The 21,539-nt window shown below is 44.8% G+C and overlaps 1 protein-coding gene across 1 annotated transcript in view; it reads left to right on the plus strand.

Annotated features, from left to right (window-relative positions):
* P2RX3 (purinergic receptor P2X 3) overlaps positions 1 to 21,539 on the plus strand; it is a 170,516-nt gene that overhangs the window by 129,923 nt on the left and 19,054 nt on the right. Inside the window, exons 6-7 of the mRNA XM_069752615.1 lie at positions 5,007 to 5,084; positions 8,152 to 8,275. Coding sequence (XP_069608716.1) covers positions 5,007 to 5,084; positions 8,152 to 8,275 — 202 coding nt within the window. The remainder of the gene's footprint in view (positions 1 to 5,006; positions 5,085 to 8,151; positions 8,276 to 21,539) is intronic.

Consider the following 21,539-nt stretch of genomic DNA (forward strand, 5'->3'; position numbering starts at 1 on the left):
TGCCTCACATCCTACAATATATCTCGGATATTGGCTATAGAAAATAACTGTCTCTGCCTGTTAATGGATTACATTACTGATATGTTTGCTTCCTAGAACTAATCAGTGGGGTGCACATCCGGGCAGGTGTCAGATATGATGAATATTTTATGAACCTGGAAAGCTCCTTTAATTTGTGGTATCCAGGAAAGTTCAGCACCAAATGTGGAGCATGTTCTCCTTTCCGTGCAGAATAGAGCACTGTATAAAGAACATGGACTAATTCGTCATGGCATTCTGCAGTCCCATAGTGTACGGAGCCAAAATATTGTGCCAGTAGACTTTAAAGGGCTCTGCTTTACCCATATCTCTTTGGTACAAGCTAAGCATTGCTTCTAGCATAGTCCATAATAGAACACAACAGGGAACACTATACAGTATAACCAGGAGTCCTTTGTATTAAGCTCCAGCACTGTACACTGGCACAGACAGTAACCAGGGAACCATTGTATGAAGCTCCAGCACTGTACACTGGCACAGAGAGTAACCAGGGAACCATTGTACAAAGCTCCAGCACTTTACACTGGCACAGAGACTAACCAGGGCTCCATTGTATGAAAATACAGCACTGTACACTGGCACAGAGAGTAACCAGGGTTCCATTGTATGAAAATACAGCACTGTACACTGGCACAGAGAGTAACCATGGCTTCATGGTATGAAGCTCCAGCACTTTACAATAGCACACAGAGTGACCAGGGCTTCATGGTATGAAGCTCCAGCACTTTACAATAGCACAAAGAGTGACCAGGGCTCCATTGTATAAAGCTCCAGGACTGTACACTGGCACAGAGAGTAACCGGGGCTCCATTGTATAAAGCTCCAGCACTGTACACTGGCACAGAGAGTAACCAGGGCTCCATTGTATGAAAATACAGCACTGTACACTGGCACAGAGAGTAACCATGGCTTCATGGTATGAAGCTCCAGCACTTTACAATAGCACACAGAGTGACCAGGGCTTCATGGTATGAAGCTCCAGCACTTTACAATAGCACAAAGAGTGACCAGGGCTCCATTGTATAAAGCTCCAGGACTGTACACTGGCACAGAGAGTAACCAGGGCTCCATTGTATAAAGCTCCAGCACTGTACACTGGCACAGAGAGTAACCAGGGCTCCATTGTATGAAGCTCCAGCACTGTACAGTGGCACAGAGCGTAACCAGGGCTCCATTATATAAAGCTCCAGCACTGTACAGTGGCACAGAGCGTAACCAGGGCTCCAATCGTATGACACTCCACACTTTACAATAGCACACAGAGTGACCAGGGTTCCATTGTATGAAGCTCCAGCACTGTACAGTGGCACAGAGTGTGACCAGGGCTTCATGGTATGAATCTCCAGCACTTTACAATAGCACAAAGAGTGACCAGGGTTCCATTGTATGAAGCTCCAGCACTGTACAGTGGCACAGAGAGTAACCAGGGCTCCATTGTATAAAGCTCCAGCACTGTACAGTGGCACAGAGAGTAACCAGGGCTCCATTGTGTAAAGCTCCAGCACTGTACATTGGCACAGAGTGTGACCAGGGCTTCATGGTATGAAGCTCCAGCACTTTACAATAGCACAAAGAGTAACCAGGGTTCCATTGTATGAAGCTCCAGGACTGTACACTGGCACAGAGAGTAACCGGGGCTCGATTGTATGAAGCTCCAGCACTGTACAGTGGCACAGAGAGTAACCAGGGCTCCATTGTATAAAGCTCCAGCACTGTACAGTGGGACAGACAGTAACCAGGGAACCATTGTACGAAGCTCCAGCACTGTACAGTGGCACAGAGTAACCAGGGCTCCAATCGTATGACTCTCCAGCACTTTACAATAGCACACAGAGTGACCAGGGTTCCATTGTATGAAGCTCCAGGACTGTACACTGGCACAGAGAGTAACCAGGGCTCCATTGTATAAAGCTCCAGCACTGTACAGTGGGACAGACAGTAACCAGGGAACCATTGTACGAAGCTCCAGCACTGTACAGTGGCACAGAGCGTAACCAGGGCTCCAATCGTATGACTCTCCAGCACTTTACAATAGCACACAGAGTGACCAGGGTTCCATTGTGTGAAGCTCCATCACTGTACATTGGCACAGAGTGTGACCTAGGGTGCCATTGTATGAAGGTCCAGCAATATACAGTTATAAATGTCAAAAATGTATTATAGCGGTTCAGAGTGAAACTTTAATTTGTTAGCTATAAAGAGTAGATCTCTTAGCTTGCACCTGTTCACTCTTGCCTCTTTCTGTTTAGAAGTGACACTCAGATTATTAATATTTATAGTACACACCTTCTGACCTACGGCTTGTTGAAATAGAGCTTGATCCTACCTGCACATATAATTGTAGGCTTTTAGCCAGGAGGAGACCTCATGTTAAGTTTAGAGTGCCAACAAAGGGGTGCGCTGTGTCAGTGTCACAGACTGACCAAGGTTCCATTATATGAAGCTCCAGCACTATACAATGGTACACAGGGTGAGCAGGGCCCCATTGTATGAAGTTCCAGGACATTGCATCAGCACCCAGTGTGATCATGTCTCCATTGTGTGTACCTTGTGAGCACTATACCAGAGTTGTCAAACTGCATTCCTCGAGGGCTGCAAACAGGTCATGTTTTCAGGATTTCCTTGTGTTGCACAGGTGATAATTTAATCACCTGCACAGAATGATTCCATCACCTGTACAATACTAAGGAAATCCTGAAAACATGACCTGTTTGCAGCCCTCGAGGAATGCAGTTTGACACCTCTGCACTATACGATTGCACACAGTGACCAGGGCACCATAGTATAAAGATTCAGCACAGTGGTACACAGAGTGACCAGGGCACCATAGTATAAAGATTCAGCACAGTGGTACACAGAGTGATCAGGGCACCATTGTATAAAGCTTCAGCACAGTGGCACACAGAGTGACCAAGGCACCATTGTATAAAGCTTCACTACAGTAGTACACAGTTTGATCAGGGCACCATTGTATAAAGCTTCAGCACAGTGCTACACATTGTGACCAGAGCACCATTGCATACATCTTCAGCACAGTGGTACATAGAGTGATCAGGGCACCATTTTATAAAGCTTCAGCACAGCGGCACGCAGAGTGACCAGGACACCATTGTATAAAGCTTCAGCACAGTGGTACATAGTGATTAGGGCACCATTTTATAAAGCTTCAGTACAGTGGCACGCAGAGTGACCAGGACACCATTGTATAAAGCTTCAGCACAGTGGTACACAGAGTGATCAGGGCACCATTTTATAAAGCTTCAGCACAGTAGTACACAGAGTGACCAGGGCTCCATTGTATAAAGCTTCAGCACAGTGGCACACAGAGTGACCAGGGAACCATTGTATAAAGCTTCAGCACAGTGGTACACAGAGTGGTCAGGGCACCATTGTATAAAGCTTCAGCACAGTGGCACACAGAGTGACCAGGGAACCATTGTATAAAGCTTCAGCATAGTGGTACACAGAGTGACCAGGACACCATTGTATAAAGCTTCAGTACAGTGGCACTCAGAATGACCAGGGAACCATTGTATAAAGCTTCAGTACAGTGGCACTCAGAGTGACCAGGACACCATTGTATAAAGCTTCAGTACAGTGGTACACAGAGTGACCAGGGCACCATTGTATAAAGCTTCAGTATAGTGGCACTCAGAGTGACCAGGGAACCATTGTATAAAGCTTCAGCATAGTGGTACACAGAGTGACCAGGGCACCATTGTATAAAGCTTCAGTACAGTGGCACTCAGAATGACCAGGACACCATTGCATAAAGCTTCAGCACAGTGGTACACAGAGTGACCAGGGCACCATTGTATAAAGCTTCAGTACAGTGGCACTCAGAATGACCAGGACACCATTGTATAAAGCTTCAGCACAGTGGTACACAGAGTGACCAGGGCTCCATTGTATAAAGCTTCAGCACAGTGGTACACAGAGTGACCAGGGAACCATTGTATAAAGCTTCAGTACAGTGGCACTCAGAGTGACCAGGGAACCATTGTATAAAGCTTCATCACAGTGGCACACAGAGTGACCAGGGAACCATTGTATAAAGCTTCAGTACAGTGGCACTCAGAGTGACCAGGGAACCATTGTATAAAGCTTCAGCACAGTAGTACACAGAGTGACCAGGGCACCATTGTATAAAGCTTCAGCACAGTGGCACACAGAGTGACCAGGGCACCATTGTATAAAGCTTCAGTACAGTAGCACTCAGAGTGATCAGGGCACCATTGTATAAAGCTTCAGCACAGTGGTACACAGAGTGACAAGGGAACCATTGTATAAAGCTTCAGCACAGTGGCACACAGAGTGACCAGGGAACCATTGTATAAAGCTTCAGCACAGTGCTACACAGAGTGACCAGGGAACCATTGTATAAAGCTTCAGCACAGTGCTACACAGAGTGATCAGGGCTCCATTGTATAAAGCTTCAGCACAGTGGCACCAGGGAACCATTGTATGGAGCTCCAGCACTATACAGTGGCACACAGAATTACCAGAACTCTGTTGTATGAAGCTTCAGCACTATACAGTGTCACAAAGAGTGATCAGGGCTCCATTGTATGAAGATTCGGCACTACACAAAGGCACACAGAGTGATCAAGGTGCCATTGTATGGGGACAGAATGGGTTTTAGGCTGGATGGTGTTGGAATACATACCTTTTATTGAGGACTCTACACCTTTGTAATGTACCTTATGGTGCTGACATAATTCAGTGAAAAAGTGTATAAGTAACACTGGCAAAGCAATCTGCATTTCTTAAGGCAAGGATGGGATGGGGTGTGCAAGCTTCAGGTGTCCAGGCTACTTCGGCCAGCTGTGGTGCCACAAAGGTTGCATGATCCTGAAGCCAGTCTGTCGCTGGATGCGGATGGGGGTTGCATTGAAGTTTCACATTTGGTTTCTCTATGTTTTTCATTACTGTCATTTTTTAATTACTGTCATTTTTTTTTCCTTTAGGCCTATCTTGAACGAAGCTGAAAACTTCACTATTTTTGTGAAAAATAGTGTGAGGTTCCCAATTTTTAACTTTGAGAGGTAAGTAGCATTCTAGGGATTGTTTACTCTGTAATTATATAACTGCCATCAAATTTATTCAACCACCATTACAAATTTGGTTTACTAGCATTATTTCCGAACTTAAGAAAGATATTACGGTAATCCCAGTGGTGGGATATAATGTCGGAATAGTGGTAATATTACTAGATTGCACGGTATAGCTAATAGAGTTGGTGTGAATGGAATCACAGGACAAATTCAGTGATCTCAGACAGCTGGACTGGAGCCCTTAGAACCGTATCCTTCCTTCCAGCATCTGTGGCTCTTCTTTTGATTAGCGAACTTGGTGCAACATGATCATTGTGGTGTGACACACATATGACGTGGCGCCAGGCACGCTAATCAAAAGAAGAGCCACAAAAGCTGGAAGGAATAATGTGGTTCTTGGGCTCCCATCCAGTGGCCAGAGATTACTGATATGGCTGCTGGACTTGGTCCTGCGACTCGATTTGCACCAACTCTAATGTCTACATTATTCGATAGACTATGTGCATCCACAATATACAGTAAGATCTCTTGTACTCTAGTTGTGGATTATGGAATCACATAATGAATGAAGAGTGTAACCAAACTACAAAACCTAGCAACATTACAATTCCTACTGGCATCCACATCGTTTCCCAGTTGGTTTGTTGATTCCTTTTTATGATAGTTCTGAACATTGCTGAGTATGTGCGCTAAGGAGTTTTGAACTTCCCATAGAATTGTGTGGCTTCCTCTCCACTGGCTCCAGCTCTCCAACAGGGCTCTGTTCTTATGGTAGATGTTGGTGGAACCCTACTCTGTCAGATGTTTATGACATATCCATATACCTGTTAAGCAGTGTTGTGGCTCCTTATTTGTTCAGAATTTGTGATTTTAGAAGTAGCTTTACTTAGTATAGGACAAAAGTTTGGACTGCAAGACAGTAATACAATACAGAATTGTTTACACATTTAAATTAAAATTAGATAAGGGTAGTTAACTAGTTATCATGAAACAGATAATATTGTACTAATCCTAAAGAATGCCTTTACTTCTTGCAGTTTATGTTTTCAACTCCAAAATAGATGTTTAAGTTTTTGACTAGGAATAGCTTGGAGTGCTTGAGAAGTAAAAACCCAGGGACCATCTATCTTGCATAATTGCTTCCTTGAGGCTCACCATCCTTCTCTTTCACTGAATCCAATAGGTAATTGAGCTCAGGCAGTCTGTTAAAAGCTTTCAAATTCTATTAGGAAAATTCTTTCAAATAAGTAATCCATTCAGCATAAAAGTCTCAAGCCCCCAATGTGGGAAGAGTTCTATGGGCAGACGCGTTTCGAACAAAGCGGTTCTCAATCCTTGCATTCTCTTTCACTGAGACCTGGCCAACATCTCCCTCACAGGGGAGACAGAGATATGACAATCCATACCTCTTCCGGGCCCAAGGCCCAAGACTGCCCCGCTGTCCTCATGAAGCTTAAGATGTGTCCTCATACTGTTTGGAGACTTTCACTGACAGGACCCTTTTGCCTCTGCTGCATCCCCCTTTTAAGAACCTGTAGAATGCTGTCACTATCTAGCACTTCCTTTGCACTCCACTCACACACTGACTAAAGCTAGAAGTGCTTCCCTTCTTATCTGATCTAAGCCCTCCCAACTAGTGGGCTAATCCCAAGATTAACATCACAAGATTAACTTGTGTGATAAAAACTATATCCCTATCCTTTGGAATGGTTCCCCTACTGGACAGACCTCCCCAATCTCTGGGAACGGTCATGAGGCAGAGCCTCCAGCAGAACCAAGACACAAACCGGCCATAAGGATAAAAGGCAACACTCTTTATCAAACATATAACGTAGCACATTATCATATAACACTATTCACATTAACTTCTTCTTACAACGATGTCTTTAGGTACCGTTACACTAAACGACTTACCAACGATCACGACCAGCGATACGACCTGGCCGTGATCGTTGGTAAGTCGTTGTGTGGTCGCTGGGGAGCTGTCACACAGACAGCTCTCTCCAGTGACCAACGACCAGGGGAAAGACTTCGGCATCGTTGAAACTGTCTTCACGATGCCGAAGTCCCCGGGTAACCAGGGTAAACATCGAGTTACTAAGTGCAGGGCCGCGCTTAGTAACCAGATATTTACCCTGGTTACCATTGTAAAAGTTAAAAAAAAAAAAACAGTACATACCCACATTCCGATGTCTGTCACGTCCCCCGCCGTCAGCTTCCCGCACTGACTGTGTCAGCGCTGGCCGTAAAGCAGAGCACAGCGGTGATGTCACCGCTGTGCTCTGCTTTACGGCCGGCGCTGACAGTCAGTGCAGGGAAGCTGACGGCGGGGGTCGTGACAGACATCGGAATGTGGGTACCGTATGTACTGTTTTTTTTTTACTTTTACAATGGTAACCAGGGTAAATATCGGGTTACTAAGCGCGGCCCTGCGCTTAGTAACCCGATATTTACCCTGGTTACAAGTGAACACATCGCTGGATCGGCGTCACACACGCCGATCCAGCGATGACAGCGGGTGATCAGCGACCAAAAAAAGGTCCTGATCATTCCCCGGCGACCAACGATCTCCCAGCAGGGGCCTGATTGTTGGTCGCTGTCACACATAACGAGATCGTTAGCGGGATCGTTGCTATGTCACAAAAAGCATGACGTTGCAACGATATCGTTAACGAAATCGTTATGTGTGAAGGTACCTTTTGTCTACCTCCCTACACAGTGGTCACTCTACACAAGACCATGGTATACTAAAACATACACTTTCTGGCAGTGCTGTGAACAGTACAAGTGCTATATATTATAATATACACCTCAATTTTTGCAGAAAGATTTGTTTTTAAAGGAGAAGAGGAATTTGTATAGCATAAATATTTTGAAGATTGAAAGCCTAATAGAAGCCAATTAGTAGGCAATAACTACTGATTTTCATGTCTCACCCTGATTCTTTCACTGTGACCAGGCAATGACTGTTCACCTTCTTAGAATATCGGCATGATGTGTTTATAAACATTTAGTACGTACATAGTCTTCACTAATTAAGTCTTTATTATTTAACTAGAGGAAACCTGCCTGCAAGTCTGAACTGCCGATATCACCCAAAGAAATCTCCATTGTGTCCAATATTCCGACTTGGGGACATAGTCAGTCTTGCTGGACAGGACTTCACCAATCTCGCACAGAAGGTTTGTCTATCTATCTATCTATCTATCTATCTATCTATCTATCTATCTATCTATCTATCTATCTATCTAATAGTAGAAAAAAGACATGTGGGTACAAGGTAAAGACATGTGGGTCTGATTAAACTCTGCACAGTTGATCAAGATACAATGGAGTGCTGCCTGTTTTTTGCTTGAATCTATCTATCTATCTATCTATCTATCTATCTATCTATCTATCTATCTATCTATCTATCTATCTATCTATCTATCTATCTATTTCTCCCAGAAAATTATGACAATTACAGATGTTTTGTTATACAAATGTTTATTTTTCTTTGTATGGGAACAACATAAAAAACAGAGAAAACAAGGCAAATTAGACAAAATTTCACTCAAAACCCCCAAAATGGTCCAGACACATTGTTGGCACCCTCAACTTAATATTTGGTTGCACACTCTTTGGAATAAATAACCGCAAGCAATCACTTCCTATAACCATCAACAAGCTTCTTACACCTCTGAACTGGAATTTTGAACCACTTTTCTTTTGCATATTGCTCCAGGTTTCTCATATTTTAAGGCACCTTCTTACAACATCAATTTTAATATCTCTCCACAGGTGTTCAATGGGATTTAGTTCCAGGTTCATTGCTGGCCACTTCAGAACTCTCCAGCACTTTGTTTCCAATCATTCTTAGGTGTTTTTTGTAGTGTGTTTGGGGTCATTGTCCTGCTGAAAGACCCATGGCGTAGGACGCAAAGCCACCTTTCTGACACAGGGCACTACATTGCGACCCAAAATCCTTTAGTATTCTTCAGATTTCATGATAACTTGTACACAATGAGATCACACAGTGCCAGAGGCAGCAAGATAAACCCAAAACATCTTTGAACCTCCACCATATTTGACTGTAGATACTTAGTTCTTTTCTTTGTAGGCTTCATTCTGTTTTCGGTAAACAGAATACTGGTGTGTTTTACCAAAAAGCTCTATCTTGGTGTCATCTGTCTACAAGATGCTTTCCCAGATTTTGGCTTGCTCGCAGTAGCATAGCTACCGGGGGGCATAGGGGGTGGTCGCCCAGGGCCCCTCGCTCTGAGAGGGCCCACCCGGAGCTACGCTACAGTTACATTCTGCGGCAGAGCAGGGAGAATCGATCTCCCTGCTCTGCCACCTGCCCACTATGGGGCCCCTGTGCAGGCAGGGGGCCCCGGTGCCAGGAGTGGGCCCCCCGCCCATCATCGCAAGGTCAGCTGTACCGGCATTTAGCCGATGCAGCTGATCGCATTGATGGGATAAAGAGCGCTATGCTCCTTCTCCCATCATCCCCTGTCAGCGTCTGGCGCCGCCGACACTGACAGCGGGCCCAATGACATCACTAACCGGCGCCTGAGGTCAGGAGATGAGTGGACGCTCAGCGCTGCGGAGGACCCAGGAAGAAGAGAGGTGAGTATTTATTTTTTATGGGGGGCTGCCTTATACTACAGTTTGCCTATAGGAGTGCTGTCTTATACTACTGGGTCTGCCTATAGGGGTGCTGCCTTATACTACAGGGTTTGCCTATAGGGGTACTGCTATATACTATAGGGTCTGCCTATGGGGTGCTGCCTTATACTACAGGGTCTGTCTATAGGGGTGCTGCTATAAACTACAGGATCTGCCTATGGGGTGCTGACTTATACTACAGGGTCTGCCTATAGGTGTGTTGCTTTATACTACAGGGTCTGCCTATAGGGGTGTTGCTTTATACTACAGAGTCTGCCTATAGGAGTGCTGCTATATACTACATGGTCTGCCTATAGAGGTGCTGCCTTATATTACAAGGTCTGCCTATAGGGGTGCTGCCCTATACTTCAGTCTGCCTATGGGGGTGCTGCCTTATGCTCCAGAGTCTGCCTATGGGGGTGCTGCCTTATACTACAGAGTCTGCCTATAGGAGTGCTGCTATATACTATAGGGTCTTCCTGTAGGGGTGCTGCCTTATACTACAGGGTCTGTCTATAGGGGTGTTGCTACATACTACAGGATCTGCCTATGTGGTGCTGACTTATACCACTGGGTCTGCCTATAGGTGTGTTGCTTTATACTACAAGATCTGCCTATAGGGGTGTTGCTTTATACTACAGAGTCTGCCTATAGGAGTGCTGCTATATACTACATGGTCTGCCTATAGAGGTGCTGCCTTATATTACAAGGTCTGTCTATTGGGGTGCTGCAGTATACTACAGGGTCTGCCTATGGGGTGCTGCCTTATATTACAGGGTCTGCCTATAGGGGTGCTGCCCTATACTACAGTCTGCCTATGAGGGTGCTGCCTTATACTCCAGAGTCTGCCTATGGGGGTGCTGCCTTATACTACAGAGTCTGCCTATAGGAGTGCTGCTATATACTATAGGGTCTTCCTGTAGGGGTGCTGCCTTACACTACATGGTCTGCCTATAGGGGTGCTGCTTTACACTACAGGGTCTGCCTATGAGGTGCCTTATGCTACATGGTCTGCCTATGGGGGTGCTGCCTTATGCTACATGGTCTGCCTATGGGGGTGCTGCCTTATACTACAGGGTTTGCCTATAGGGGTGTTGCCTTACACTAGAGGGTCTGCCTATAGGGGTGTTGCTATATACTTCAAGGTCTACCTATGGGGTGCTGCTTTATACTACAGGGTCTGCCTATCGGGGTACTGCCTTTTACTACAGGGTCTGTCTATGGGGGTGTTGCCTTATACTACAGGGTCTGCCTATAGGGTTGCTGCTATATACTACAGGGTCTGCCTATGGGGTGCTACTTTATATTACAGGGTCTGCCTATCGGGGTGCTGCCTTTTACTACAGGGTCTGTCTATGGGGGTGTTGCCTTATACTACAGGGTCTGCCATAGGGGTACTGCCTAATACTGCAGGATCTGCCTATAGGAGTGCTGCTTTATACTACAGAGTCTGCCTATAGGAGTGCTGCTATATACTACAGGATCTGCCTATAGGGGTGCTGCCTTATATTACAGCGTAAGCCTATTGGATGCTGCCTTATATTGCAGGGTCTGCCTATAGGGGTGCTTCCTTATACTACAAAGTCTGCCTATGGGGGTGCTGCCTTATACTACAGGGTCTGCCCATAGGGGTGCTGCTTTGTACTACATGGTCTGCCTATAGAGGTGCTGCCTTACACTACAGGGTCTGCCCATAGGGGTGCTGCTTTATACTACAGAGTCTGCCTATGGGGGTGCTGCCTTATACTATAGGGTCTGCCTACAGGGGTTCTGCCCTATACTACAGGGTCTGCCTGTAGGGGTGCTGCTTTATACTACAGGGTCTGCCTATAGAGGTACTGCCTTTTACTACAGGGTCTGTCTATGGGGGTGTTGCCTTATACTACAGGATCTGCCTATGGGGTTGTCACGATAATATATCAAATGGAATAGGATTTTTCATTTTCCCTGTTATCATGCACACTGTGGGCTCTGATCCCCCTTCTCTCTTTGCTTCTGCTGCTGTGTGTGTGTGAATCTAAACTTCTCATTCCCTCCCACAACACGAATGTTTACGACCTCTGTAGCTGCAATAGACAATTCTCCCATCTAGTACCAGCTGAAACTGGTCTAGACTCTCTCAAAAGACATGAGGTTCTTTGTTCTATTATAGTAAGATATTGGGCCACCGATTTGGGCTAAAAAACTACGGAGTACATATTGCGAATTCCCATCGGTAGATCTGTCAATCACTGTAAGCTCTAGCAGCTAAACACAACAAGTACAAAGTGCAGATTTCTCCTGAACTGTGTGGACCAACTAGTCCGAGTGCGGTATCATTAGAAAGCAAATTTTAATATAGGATGAATGATGGGGGTGCTGTGACTCTGCCATGTTCTGAAGCCAAAATATGAGAATTATAAGTATTGCTGGTACAATCTGTAACTTTGAGGAGAGGGGAGGGTGAAGGTAAACCAGCCCCTTTAGTGATGTCACAAGCCTGCAGATATAAGTGACTGCACTTAACCCAGCCTTCATTTTTGCCTGGGATTTCACTACAGAAAGACCTCCTGATGCTCTGGGATATTTGTGCTCCGCCTACCAGCATGGTTAGCGAAAATGATCTAAGCAAATGTGAGTTTTATCTTTCTTTAATCCATTTTTTTTATAATTGCTGTACATACTTTGTCTCACAGTGTAACATCTTTATATACCTTTTATAAACACTGCCTAATCTTTTGGAGTAAACTATAAAATTACCAGCTTCGTCTTCTACATGCTCTCTGCGAATTTTCACGTGCCTGAAGTAATTACGCTACTAATTTGGGTTGGCTCTCTGTGAAATATCTGAGCTGGTGGCATCGAAGTGTGTTCTGGGCTAGTTGGGTGCCGCTGGCAGCGACGGCACGGGGTTTTATAAGCTATTGTCTGGCTGCGGCATGAGCATTTATAATTCCCTTGCTGCAGCGTGCCTGCTAGCCAGTCCACAGTGAAGCGGCCTGTCCGGCGACTAATTATTCCAGGTGTAGTTCCCTGACTGACCTGAGGGTAAGGGGGGCGCCGGAGAGCTGCAAGTTCTGAAGCGGAACTGGAAAGCGGGATATTCATAAATCCAAGCGGGTCGAAATATTGTAGCAGCAGTGGGATAACTAAAATAAGCCCCTGCAGTAAATTGATAGGTCAATAGCCTTGTTTGTGTTTCATCACATTTTAGCAGTGGAGGGATAACTAAGATAAGCCCCCTTTACATGTGATAGCCGTGTGCTGGCCAAAAGTCACCCACTGGTGTCGGCACGGTGGGAATCGTGACAGGGGTGCTGCCTTATACTACAGGGTCTGCCTGTAGGGGTGCTGCTTTATTCTACAGGATCTGCCTATGGGGGTGTTTCCTTATACTACAGGGTCTGCCTATGGGGTACTGCCTTATACTACAGGGTATGCCTAGGGGTGCTGCCTTGTGCTATAGAGTCTGCCTCTGGGGGTGCATTATCAATATAGAGTAGGCCTATGGGGAGTGCATTATACTATATGGAGGCTTATGGGGAGTGCATTATACTATATTTAGGACGATCTTGTGCATTATAGTATATGGAGGCTATCTAGGGGGCATCATACAGTGTAGAGATTACAGTGAGGGGGCCATCGTACAGTGTGGGGATTACAGTGAAGGGGCCATCATACAGAGTTGGAACCATCAGTTTATGGGATACTAAGGGGTCAGTACACTGTGTGGGTGGTACTATACAGCGAGGGGGCATTATACTGTGTATAAGAGAGCATCATACTATGTATAGGGGAGCTGTACAGGGGCAGACTCGGGACATTATTAAATGTAAAGTGGGCACTTATTGTTATAGGGGAACTCAGGTTATTGTGACTATCAAAGAGGCACACAGGCCATTATTACTTTCTAGGGGGCAAAATATGGGCACTGTTTTCTAGGGCACTTGCGCCCGGCATTACTATATTATAGAGGGTTGCTTTAGAGTTTAGAAGGCTCGGAGACCCACACAGCAGGTGCAGTAATAGGGTCACATATGACAGTGGCTCAGTATTGGGCTATTAGCAGGATGAGGAGTTTGTGCAGGTTGGAAATAGATGGTGATTCCTGGAATATGAGAAGTGAAATGTGTCTTTGTTGTATTCTCTGCAGACGAGTTGCAGCTGGAAGAAGTTGTGATGTCTGTCTGGGCCAGATGGAAAAGACGGGAAAAGTGAACGATTCCATCAGAAAGAACGTCAGTGGTAAGTCATTATCTGTAACTGTACTGTGATCTCTATATGTTCTGTAGGACTGACCATATGGCGGTAATATCCATGTTAGTCTTTATATATAGATTATCTTCAGTAACAGCGTGATCATCTGCTGAGGTTCTCCTCCACAATTAGGGTGCGTCACCCAGTTGTAATCAAGGTTACCTGGTTAGGGGCCCACTCAGAAAATTCACGCCCCCCCTGGACCCAAATCCTAGCTACGCCTCTGCTTGCTCGCCTACATTTTGGCAAACTGCAGTCAGGCTTTTTATGTCTCCGCATCAGCAATGGGGTCTTCCTGGGTCTCCTGCCATAGCATTTCATTTAATTCAAATTTTGAAGGATAACTCGCGCTGACACTGATGCATCTTGTGCCTGCATCTTGAATTTCTTTTAACCTTGCTTGGGGCTGCTTATCCACCATCTAGACTATCCTGCATTGCAACCTTTCATCAATTTTTCTCTGACTTGCCACAAGTGACGTTGACTGAGCATCACATACTTGAAACAAAGTTGTTTAACCACAATTTTGGAAAGGTGCCAACAATTGTGTCCCCTTTTTTGGATTTTGTGTGAAATTATGTTCGATTTGCCTTTTTTCGTCTGTTTATTTTTGTGTTGTTCCAATACACACAAAGTAAATAAACGTGTAAAATAAAACATGTGTAATTGTAGTAATTTTGTGGGAGAAATGCTTAATTTTCTGGAAAAATTTCAAGACTGCATCCCCTCTAGTCTACCACTATAAGGAGTCTTCAGGGCTGCATGCACTTCCGTTAGCCTGTGACCAGACAGGAGAAGATGCAGAGCGCATGTCGGTAGCACACACCTGACTACTGCCTCAGCGATGCAACTCCAATCTACTGTAAATAACACTGGGCAGTGCTGCACTAAGCGGGAGAAGAGGCAGAGATAAATGCGTCTTTGCTTCTGTTCTCCTGCAATTTTTTGCACTGCCTAGTGTTATTTATGGCACAATCAGGGTTCTCTGGAGGCAGAAGCAGTCAGGCGGGTACTACTGACCTGCGCTCTGAATCTTCTCATGCTCTGGGAGCTGGCCATCCAGCCTCACAGTGACAGGCTTATAATCTACTAGATGGTGGCCCGATTCTAACGCATCGGGTATTCTAGAATATGCATGTCCACGTAGTATATTGCACAGCTCAGGTAGTATATTGCACAGCCCACGTAGTATATTACCCAGCCACGTAGTATATTGCCCAGCCGCGTAGTATATTGCCCAGCCACGTAGTATATTGCCCAGCCACGTACAGTAGTATATTGCCCAGTCACGTAGTATATTGTCCAGCCACGTAGTATATTGCCCAGCCACGTAGTATATTGCCCAGTGACGTAGTATATTGCTCAGCCACGTAGTATATTGCCCAGTCACGTAGTATATTGCCCAGCCACGTAGTATATTGCCCAGTGACGTAGTATGTTGCCCAGCCACGTAGTATATTGCCCAGTGACGTAGTATATTGCTCAGCCACGTAGTATATTGGCCAGTTACATAGTATATTGCCCAGTCACGTAGTATATTGCCCAGTAACGAAGTCTATTGCGCAGCCACGTAGTATATTGGCTAGTTACGTAGTATATTGCCCAGTCACGTAGTATATTGGCCAGTCACGTAGTATATTGGCCAGTCACGTAGTATATAGCCCAGTGACGTAGTATATTGCCCAGTGACGTAGTATATTGCCCAGTGACGTAGTATATTGCTCAGCCACGTAGTATATTGCCCAGTCACGTAGTATATTGCCCAGCCACGTAGTATATTGCCCAGTGACGTAGTATGTTGCCCAGCCATGTAGTATATTGCCCAGTGACGTAGTATATTGCTCAGCCACGTAGTATATTGGCCAGTTACATAGTATATTGCCCAGTCACGTAGTATATTGCCCAGTAACGAAGTCTATTGCGCAGCCACGTAGTATATTGGCTAGTTACGTAGTATATTGCCCAGTCACGTAGTATATTGGCCAGTCACGTAGTATATTGGCCAGTCACCTAGTATATAGCCCAGTGACGTAGTATATTGCCCAGTGACGTAGTATATTGCCCAGTGACGTAGTATATTGCTCAGCCACGTAGTATATTGCCCAGTCACGTAGTATATTGCCCAGCCACGTAGTATATTGCCCAGTGACGTAGTATGTTGCCCAGCCACGTAGTATATTGCCCAGTGACGTAGTATATTGCTCAGCCACGTAGTATATTGGCCAGTTACATAGTATATTGCCCAGTCACGTAGTATATTGCCCAGTAACGAAGTCTATTGCGCAGCCACGTAGTATATTGGCTAGTTACGTAGTATATTGCCCAGTCACGTAGTATATTGGCCAGTCACGTAGTATATTGGCCAGTTACGTAGTATACAGCCCAGTGACGTAGTATATTGCCCAGTGACGTAGTATATTGCCCAGCCACGTAGTATATTGCCCAGTGACGTAGTATATTGCGCAGCCACGTAGTATATTGGCCAGTTACGTAGTATATTGCCCAGCCACGTAGTATATTGCCCAGACACGTAGTATATTGCCCAGTTACGTAGTAGATTGCCTAGTGACGTAGTATATTGCCCAGCTACGTAGTATATTGCCCAGTTACATAGTAGATTGCCTAGTGACGTAGTATATTGCGCAGCCACGTAGTATATTGGCTAGTTACGTAGTATATTGCCCAGTCACGTAGTATATTGGCCAGTTACGTAGTATATTGCCCAGTCACCTAGTATATTGCCCAGTGACGTAGTATATTACCCAGTGACGTAGTATATTGCCCAGTGACGTAGTATATCACACTATGGATTATCCAATGTTACGTTATAAGCATAACCTCTTTTATTCTCAATTTTCTTGGTGTACTTTATTATATCACTATATCAGTAATATACTTCGGATGTATTTCTGGTTCTTTCACACTACGCACACATCTTGGTATGAGATCGTCATCCTCTTAGCATATTAGCTTGAGTTAGTCGTGCACTCACTGTTTACATATTCCTTCTTACCCTTTTTTCTGGGGTTTCTTGACTCCCCAGTCTAAATAATTAAATAAATATATCTTCTTTTTAACACTTTTCCACCTTAATGTGTCTCTTTTAAGACCAATTATTTATCTATATGTATATATATACATATATATATAGATTCTATTTTCATTATTATTTTTTGGCACTTTATACCGTGGGTGTTTTCTTCCTTCTTCCCCTTGGGGTGTGTGTGCTTATATGGGTATATATATATATATATATATATATATATATATATATATATATATATATATGTATATATACATATATGACATTTGGTATGCTTTCCATATGTTGGCACTTTTATAAGTATTTCCATTATGTCACACATTAGCACTATTGAGCCTGTGGGCTGCCTTACTTAGTCGCAGTAGAGCTATTGGGCTAATTGTAATATATGTCACCTGGTTGGCAGGGTTATATCTTGGTATGTAGTTCAGACCGGCCGGTATTTTCCACCTGCTGGTTTGTGCGCGTGCGCATCGGTGTCCCGGGAGGTGTTGCCTGCTTCGGCGTCTTCCATTGGCTGTGGGCGGATAGCTTTGGGGCGGCTCCCTGCTCGCGCTATCTTGCGCATTGCTGGGGGCGTCTCCTCGGCGTCCTGCCTCCAGTCATGACGCTCTCGCTGACATCACCTTTCTCGGGGATGCCGGGCGTCATGCGCCGCTTGTAACCACACGGTCCGGCGGTTTACTACAAATACCATGATCCCCTTCGGTCCAATATCCGGTCTTGTGATTAACGATATGCTACATTATTATTGGCCACCGTTCATTTAAAAAGGGCATGTTTCTGCTGTGATGCCACTCCCCCTGACGAAGGCACAGAGCCGAAATGCGCATTGGGGCTGCGGCATCACCATTTGGATATTGGTGAGTGGTGTACTATGTGATTTCACTATTCCTCGATTATACTCCCTTAGGTATATACTTATGGTTTAGGGGTTTATTTGATATTATGGACGTCTAGTGATCCTATTGCCTTTGGCGTTACTATATGCTTATAGCTGACTAGTTACCTCTTATCCCATAAGCCTCTTTACCTTTATTTATTTTTGTACTGGGGACTGAGAGATTTGAGGGCTTGGGTCTCATGTGAGTTGATGGTTTTCTATCCCCTGGTGCCTATGATTTATGCATTGAGGAATCTATTTGCAGTCGGTTACTTTTAGTGATCCACCTGCCTATCCATTGGTGATGCCTGTCTGATGTTTCTTGGCTCACCTATAGCACTGTTAGCTATTTTAATTGTCTGTTTTTATACCATTTAATAAAGTTGTATCTTGTTCATAAATACGTGTTTTTTCTATTAGTTTCATCTGATTTTCCGCGTAGAACTACTTTTTCCCCTTTAATTTGGACACAGTCGGACTTCTGTTTAGTTTGTCCTATTACTATTATATTATATATTTTGTGTGTCCCTTAGCAGGAATTATCATTTGTTATTGCCCAGTTACATAGTAGATTGCCTAGTTACGTAGTATATTGCCCAGTCACGTAGTATATTTGCCAGTTACGTAGTATATTGCCCAGTCACCTAGTATATTGCCCAGTGACGTAGTATATTGCCCAGTGACTTAGTATATCGCACAGCAACGTAGTATACAGCACAGAGCCACGTAGTATATTGGCCAGTAACGTAGTATATTGCCCAGTTACTTAGTATATTGCCCAGTGACGTAGTATATTGCACAGCGAAGTAGTATACAGCACAGAGCCACGTAGTATATTGCCCAGCCAGGTTTGTCACAGGTGAAAAAATAAAAAATAAACATATACTCACCTTTCCGAAGGCCCCTTGTAGTCCACGGCAGCTTGCGGTCCCAGGGTTGGTATCAGAGCGCAGGACCTGTGATGACGTCGCGGTCACATGACCGGGACATCATGGCAGGTCCTTGTCGCGCAGGCGCACAGGGCCGGTGATGACGTCGCGGTCACATGACCATGACGTCATGGCAGGTCCTTCTGCCATACCATCTTTGCCACCGGAAACTGCAGCGGAAGGTGGCGGCCGGCGGGAGCGGGTCAGCGGACTACGGAGGGTGAGTATAGCAGGTTTATTTTATTTTTATTATTTTTAACATTACATTTTTTACTATTGATGCCGCATAGGCAGCGTCAATAGTAAAAATTTGGGGACACACAGGGTTAATAGCGGCGGTAACGGAGTGTGTTACCCGCGGCATAACGCGGTCCGTTACCGCTGGCATTAACCCTTGGTTAGCGGTGACAGGAGGGGAGTATGCGGGCGACAGGCACTGACTGCGGGGAGTAAGGAGCGGCCATTTTCTTCCGGACAGTGGCCATCGCTGATTGGTCGCGGCAGCCATGACAGGCAGCTGGCGAGACCAATCAGCGAATGAATAACCGTGACAGAAGGACAGACAGACAGACGGAAGTGACCCTTAGACAATTATATAGTAGATGCTGTGTCATGGCAGCTGCTGTTCAGGACCTTACTACACAGCCTGAAAGTGGCACCTGACCACTGATGTAGTCGTGGTGTAGTTAGGACACAGTACAGCAGCTGTGTTGCCGCCCATGAGACATGTTCCCATAGACAACACTACAGCACTGGTCACCACTGGTGAGTTTCTTATTTCACCTCAACACCAATTAAACACTACACAGCAACACAAGCCTCCAATGTTATAAATGTAAAAAAGAAATAAAAGCACAAACATACAATGATATAAACAAAATGAATAATACCTGCTGTCACTTATCAGGATGCTGCACGGGTTGCTCTGTGGTGCGCGCTGTCATAGAGTGGTGACGTCACTGTGATCTCTAGCCACAGGACCGCTGCATTATGTCATAAGGTGAATCCGGCAGGTGACGAGTACTATGTATTATTGTGTGTTTTTCTGATGGCACGCTCCTCAAGTCACCTGATTGCAGCTTATTACATGAGGAAATGGTCCTGTGATTAGAGCACAGTGACGTCATCACTCCTGGTGCCATCATACACCGCAGAGCTGCCTGTGCAGGATCCTGATGGGTGACAGCAGGTAGCAATCATTTAATTAGTTTTTGGAAATCCAAGACACCATGTAATATTACACTTAGCACAGACACCACTGTTAAAGGAGTGTTCTCAAATTTAAAAGATATCCCTTATCCACGGGATAATTTTCTGATTTCTTGTGTCCGACTGCCGTGGCCCCCACCGATCCCAATAATCAAGACTCTGAAGATCCCCGGCTAAATGTCGTGGAGGTTGATCATGTGCATGAACACTCCATTCATTCTTTATGGGAGTGCCGGAGGATGCTGAGCTTAGTGCTCGGCTGATGTCTTATTACAATGAATGGAGTGTTAGTGCACATGATCAACCTCCACTCCATTCAGCCAGGGATCTTTAGAGTTCTGATTCTTGGAATCAGTGGGGGCCACAGTGGTCAAGCCCCCAGCAATCAGAAAGTTATCCTTTGGATACAGGATCATTTTTAAACATTAATACATCCCTTTTAAGGGATATCATCCATAACGTGGCCGTATTTTTGTGGCTTTGTTATGTCCACAATTTCTTATTCAGTTCTGGGTCTTATGACCCAAACTTATAGCATCATGTATGCTTGTAATGCTGTATGCTCAGACCCTCAGTCATGTTAGGAATTGAAGATATATCTGAAATAGGCTAGTGATCCCCTAATGGGATGAGAAATGCTGTGTGAATCTAGCTTTAGCCCATAGACCAGTTTTGGCAAAATGCTTTATGGACAGGTCCAATGACTTGTCTTTTCAGTGACCACCTTTGAATAAAATTACAGACCACAACATAATCTGAGATTGGATGGAGATGTCTGTGAACAGAAATTTTCAAGTCTTGTCTCAGATTCTCACTGGGATTTAGGTCTGCACTGATTCTGGGCCATTTTCATACATGAATGTGTTCTGATCTAAACCATCCATTGTAGCTGAAGCAGTATGTTTATCGTCATTGTCCTGCTGGAAGGTGAAGCTTTGCCTGATTCACAAGTCTTCTGCAGCCTCTAACCAGTTTTCCTCCGTTATTGCCCTGTATTTAGCTCCATCCATCTTCCCATCAACTCTGACCAGCTTTCCTGCCACTGCTGAAGAAAAGCATCCTCACAGCGTGATGCTTCCACCACCATGCCTGACGGTGGGGATAGTGTTTTCAGGATGATGTCCAGTGCATTTTGTATTTAGCCACTTTGGTATCATATTCTTAAATTTACATTGTCATCAATATTAGCCATTTTCAGAAATTGGGTGGCGAATGTATGGCTTCCCACAATTCACCTGCAACCTTTTCCCTTTACAATCACACAGATCAGAGTGTGCCTAAAAGCCTTGCTGTTGAAGAGCCTGTCTGTGCTGCCTATATCCATGTGACTGCTGAAAAATGGCCCGTGTGAAAATCACAAGATTATTGATTATTTTTAATATAGATAGTGAAATGGAAATACAAAAATACATAAAAAACATAAAAAAAGATTTAAACAGTAGGTCATATTCTGATAACACATTCTCTTTATATAGCTTCTGAACATGTAACATGACAAC

This window comes from Ranitomeya imitator, chromosome 2 (genome assembly GCF_032444005.1).
Source record: "Ranitomeya imitator isolate aRanImi1 chromosome 2, aRanImi1.pri, whole genome shotgun sequence".
Lineage (NCBI taxonomy): Eukaryota > Metazoa > Chordata > Amphibia > Anura > Dendrobatidae > Ranitomeya > Ranitomeya imitator.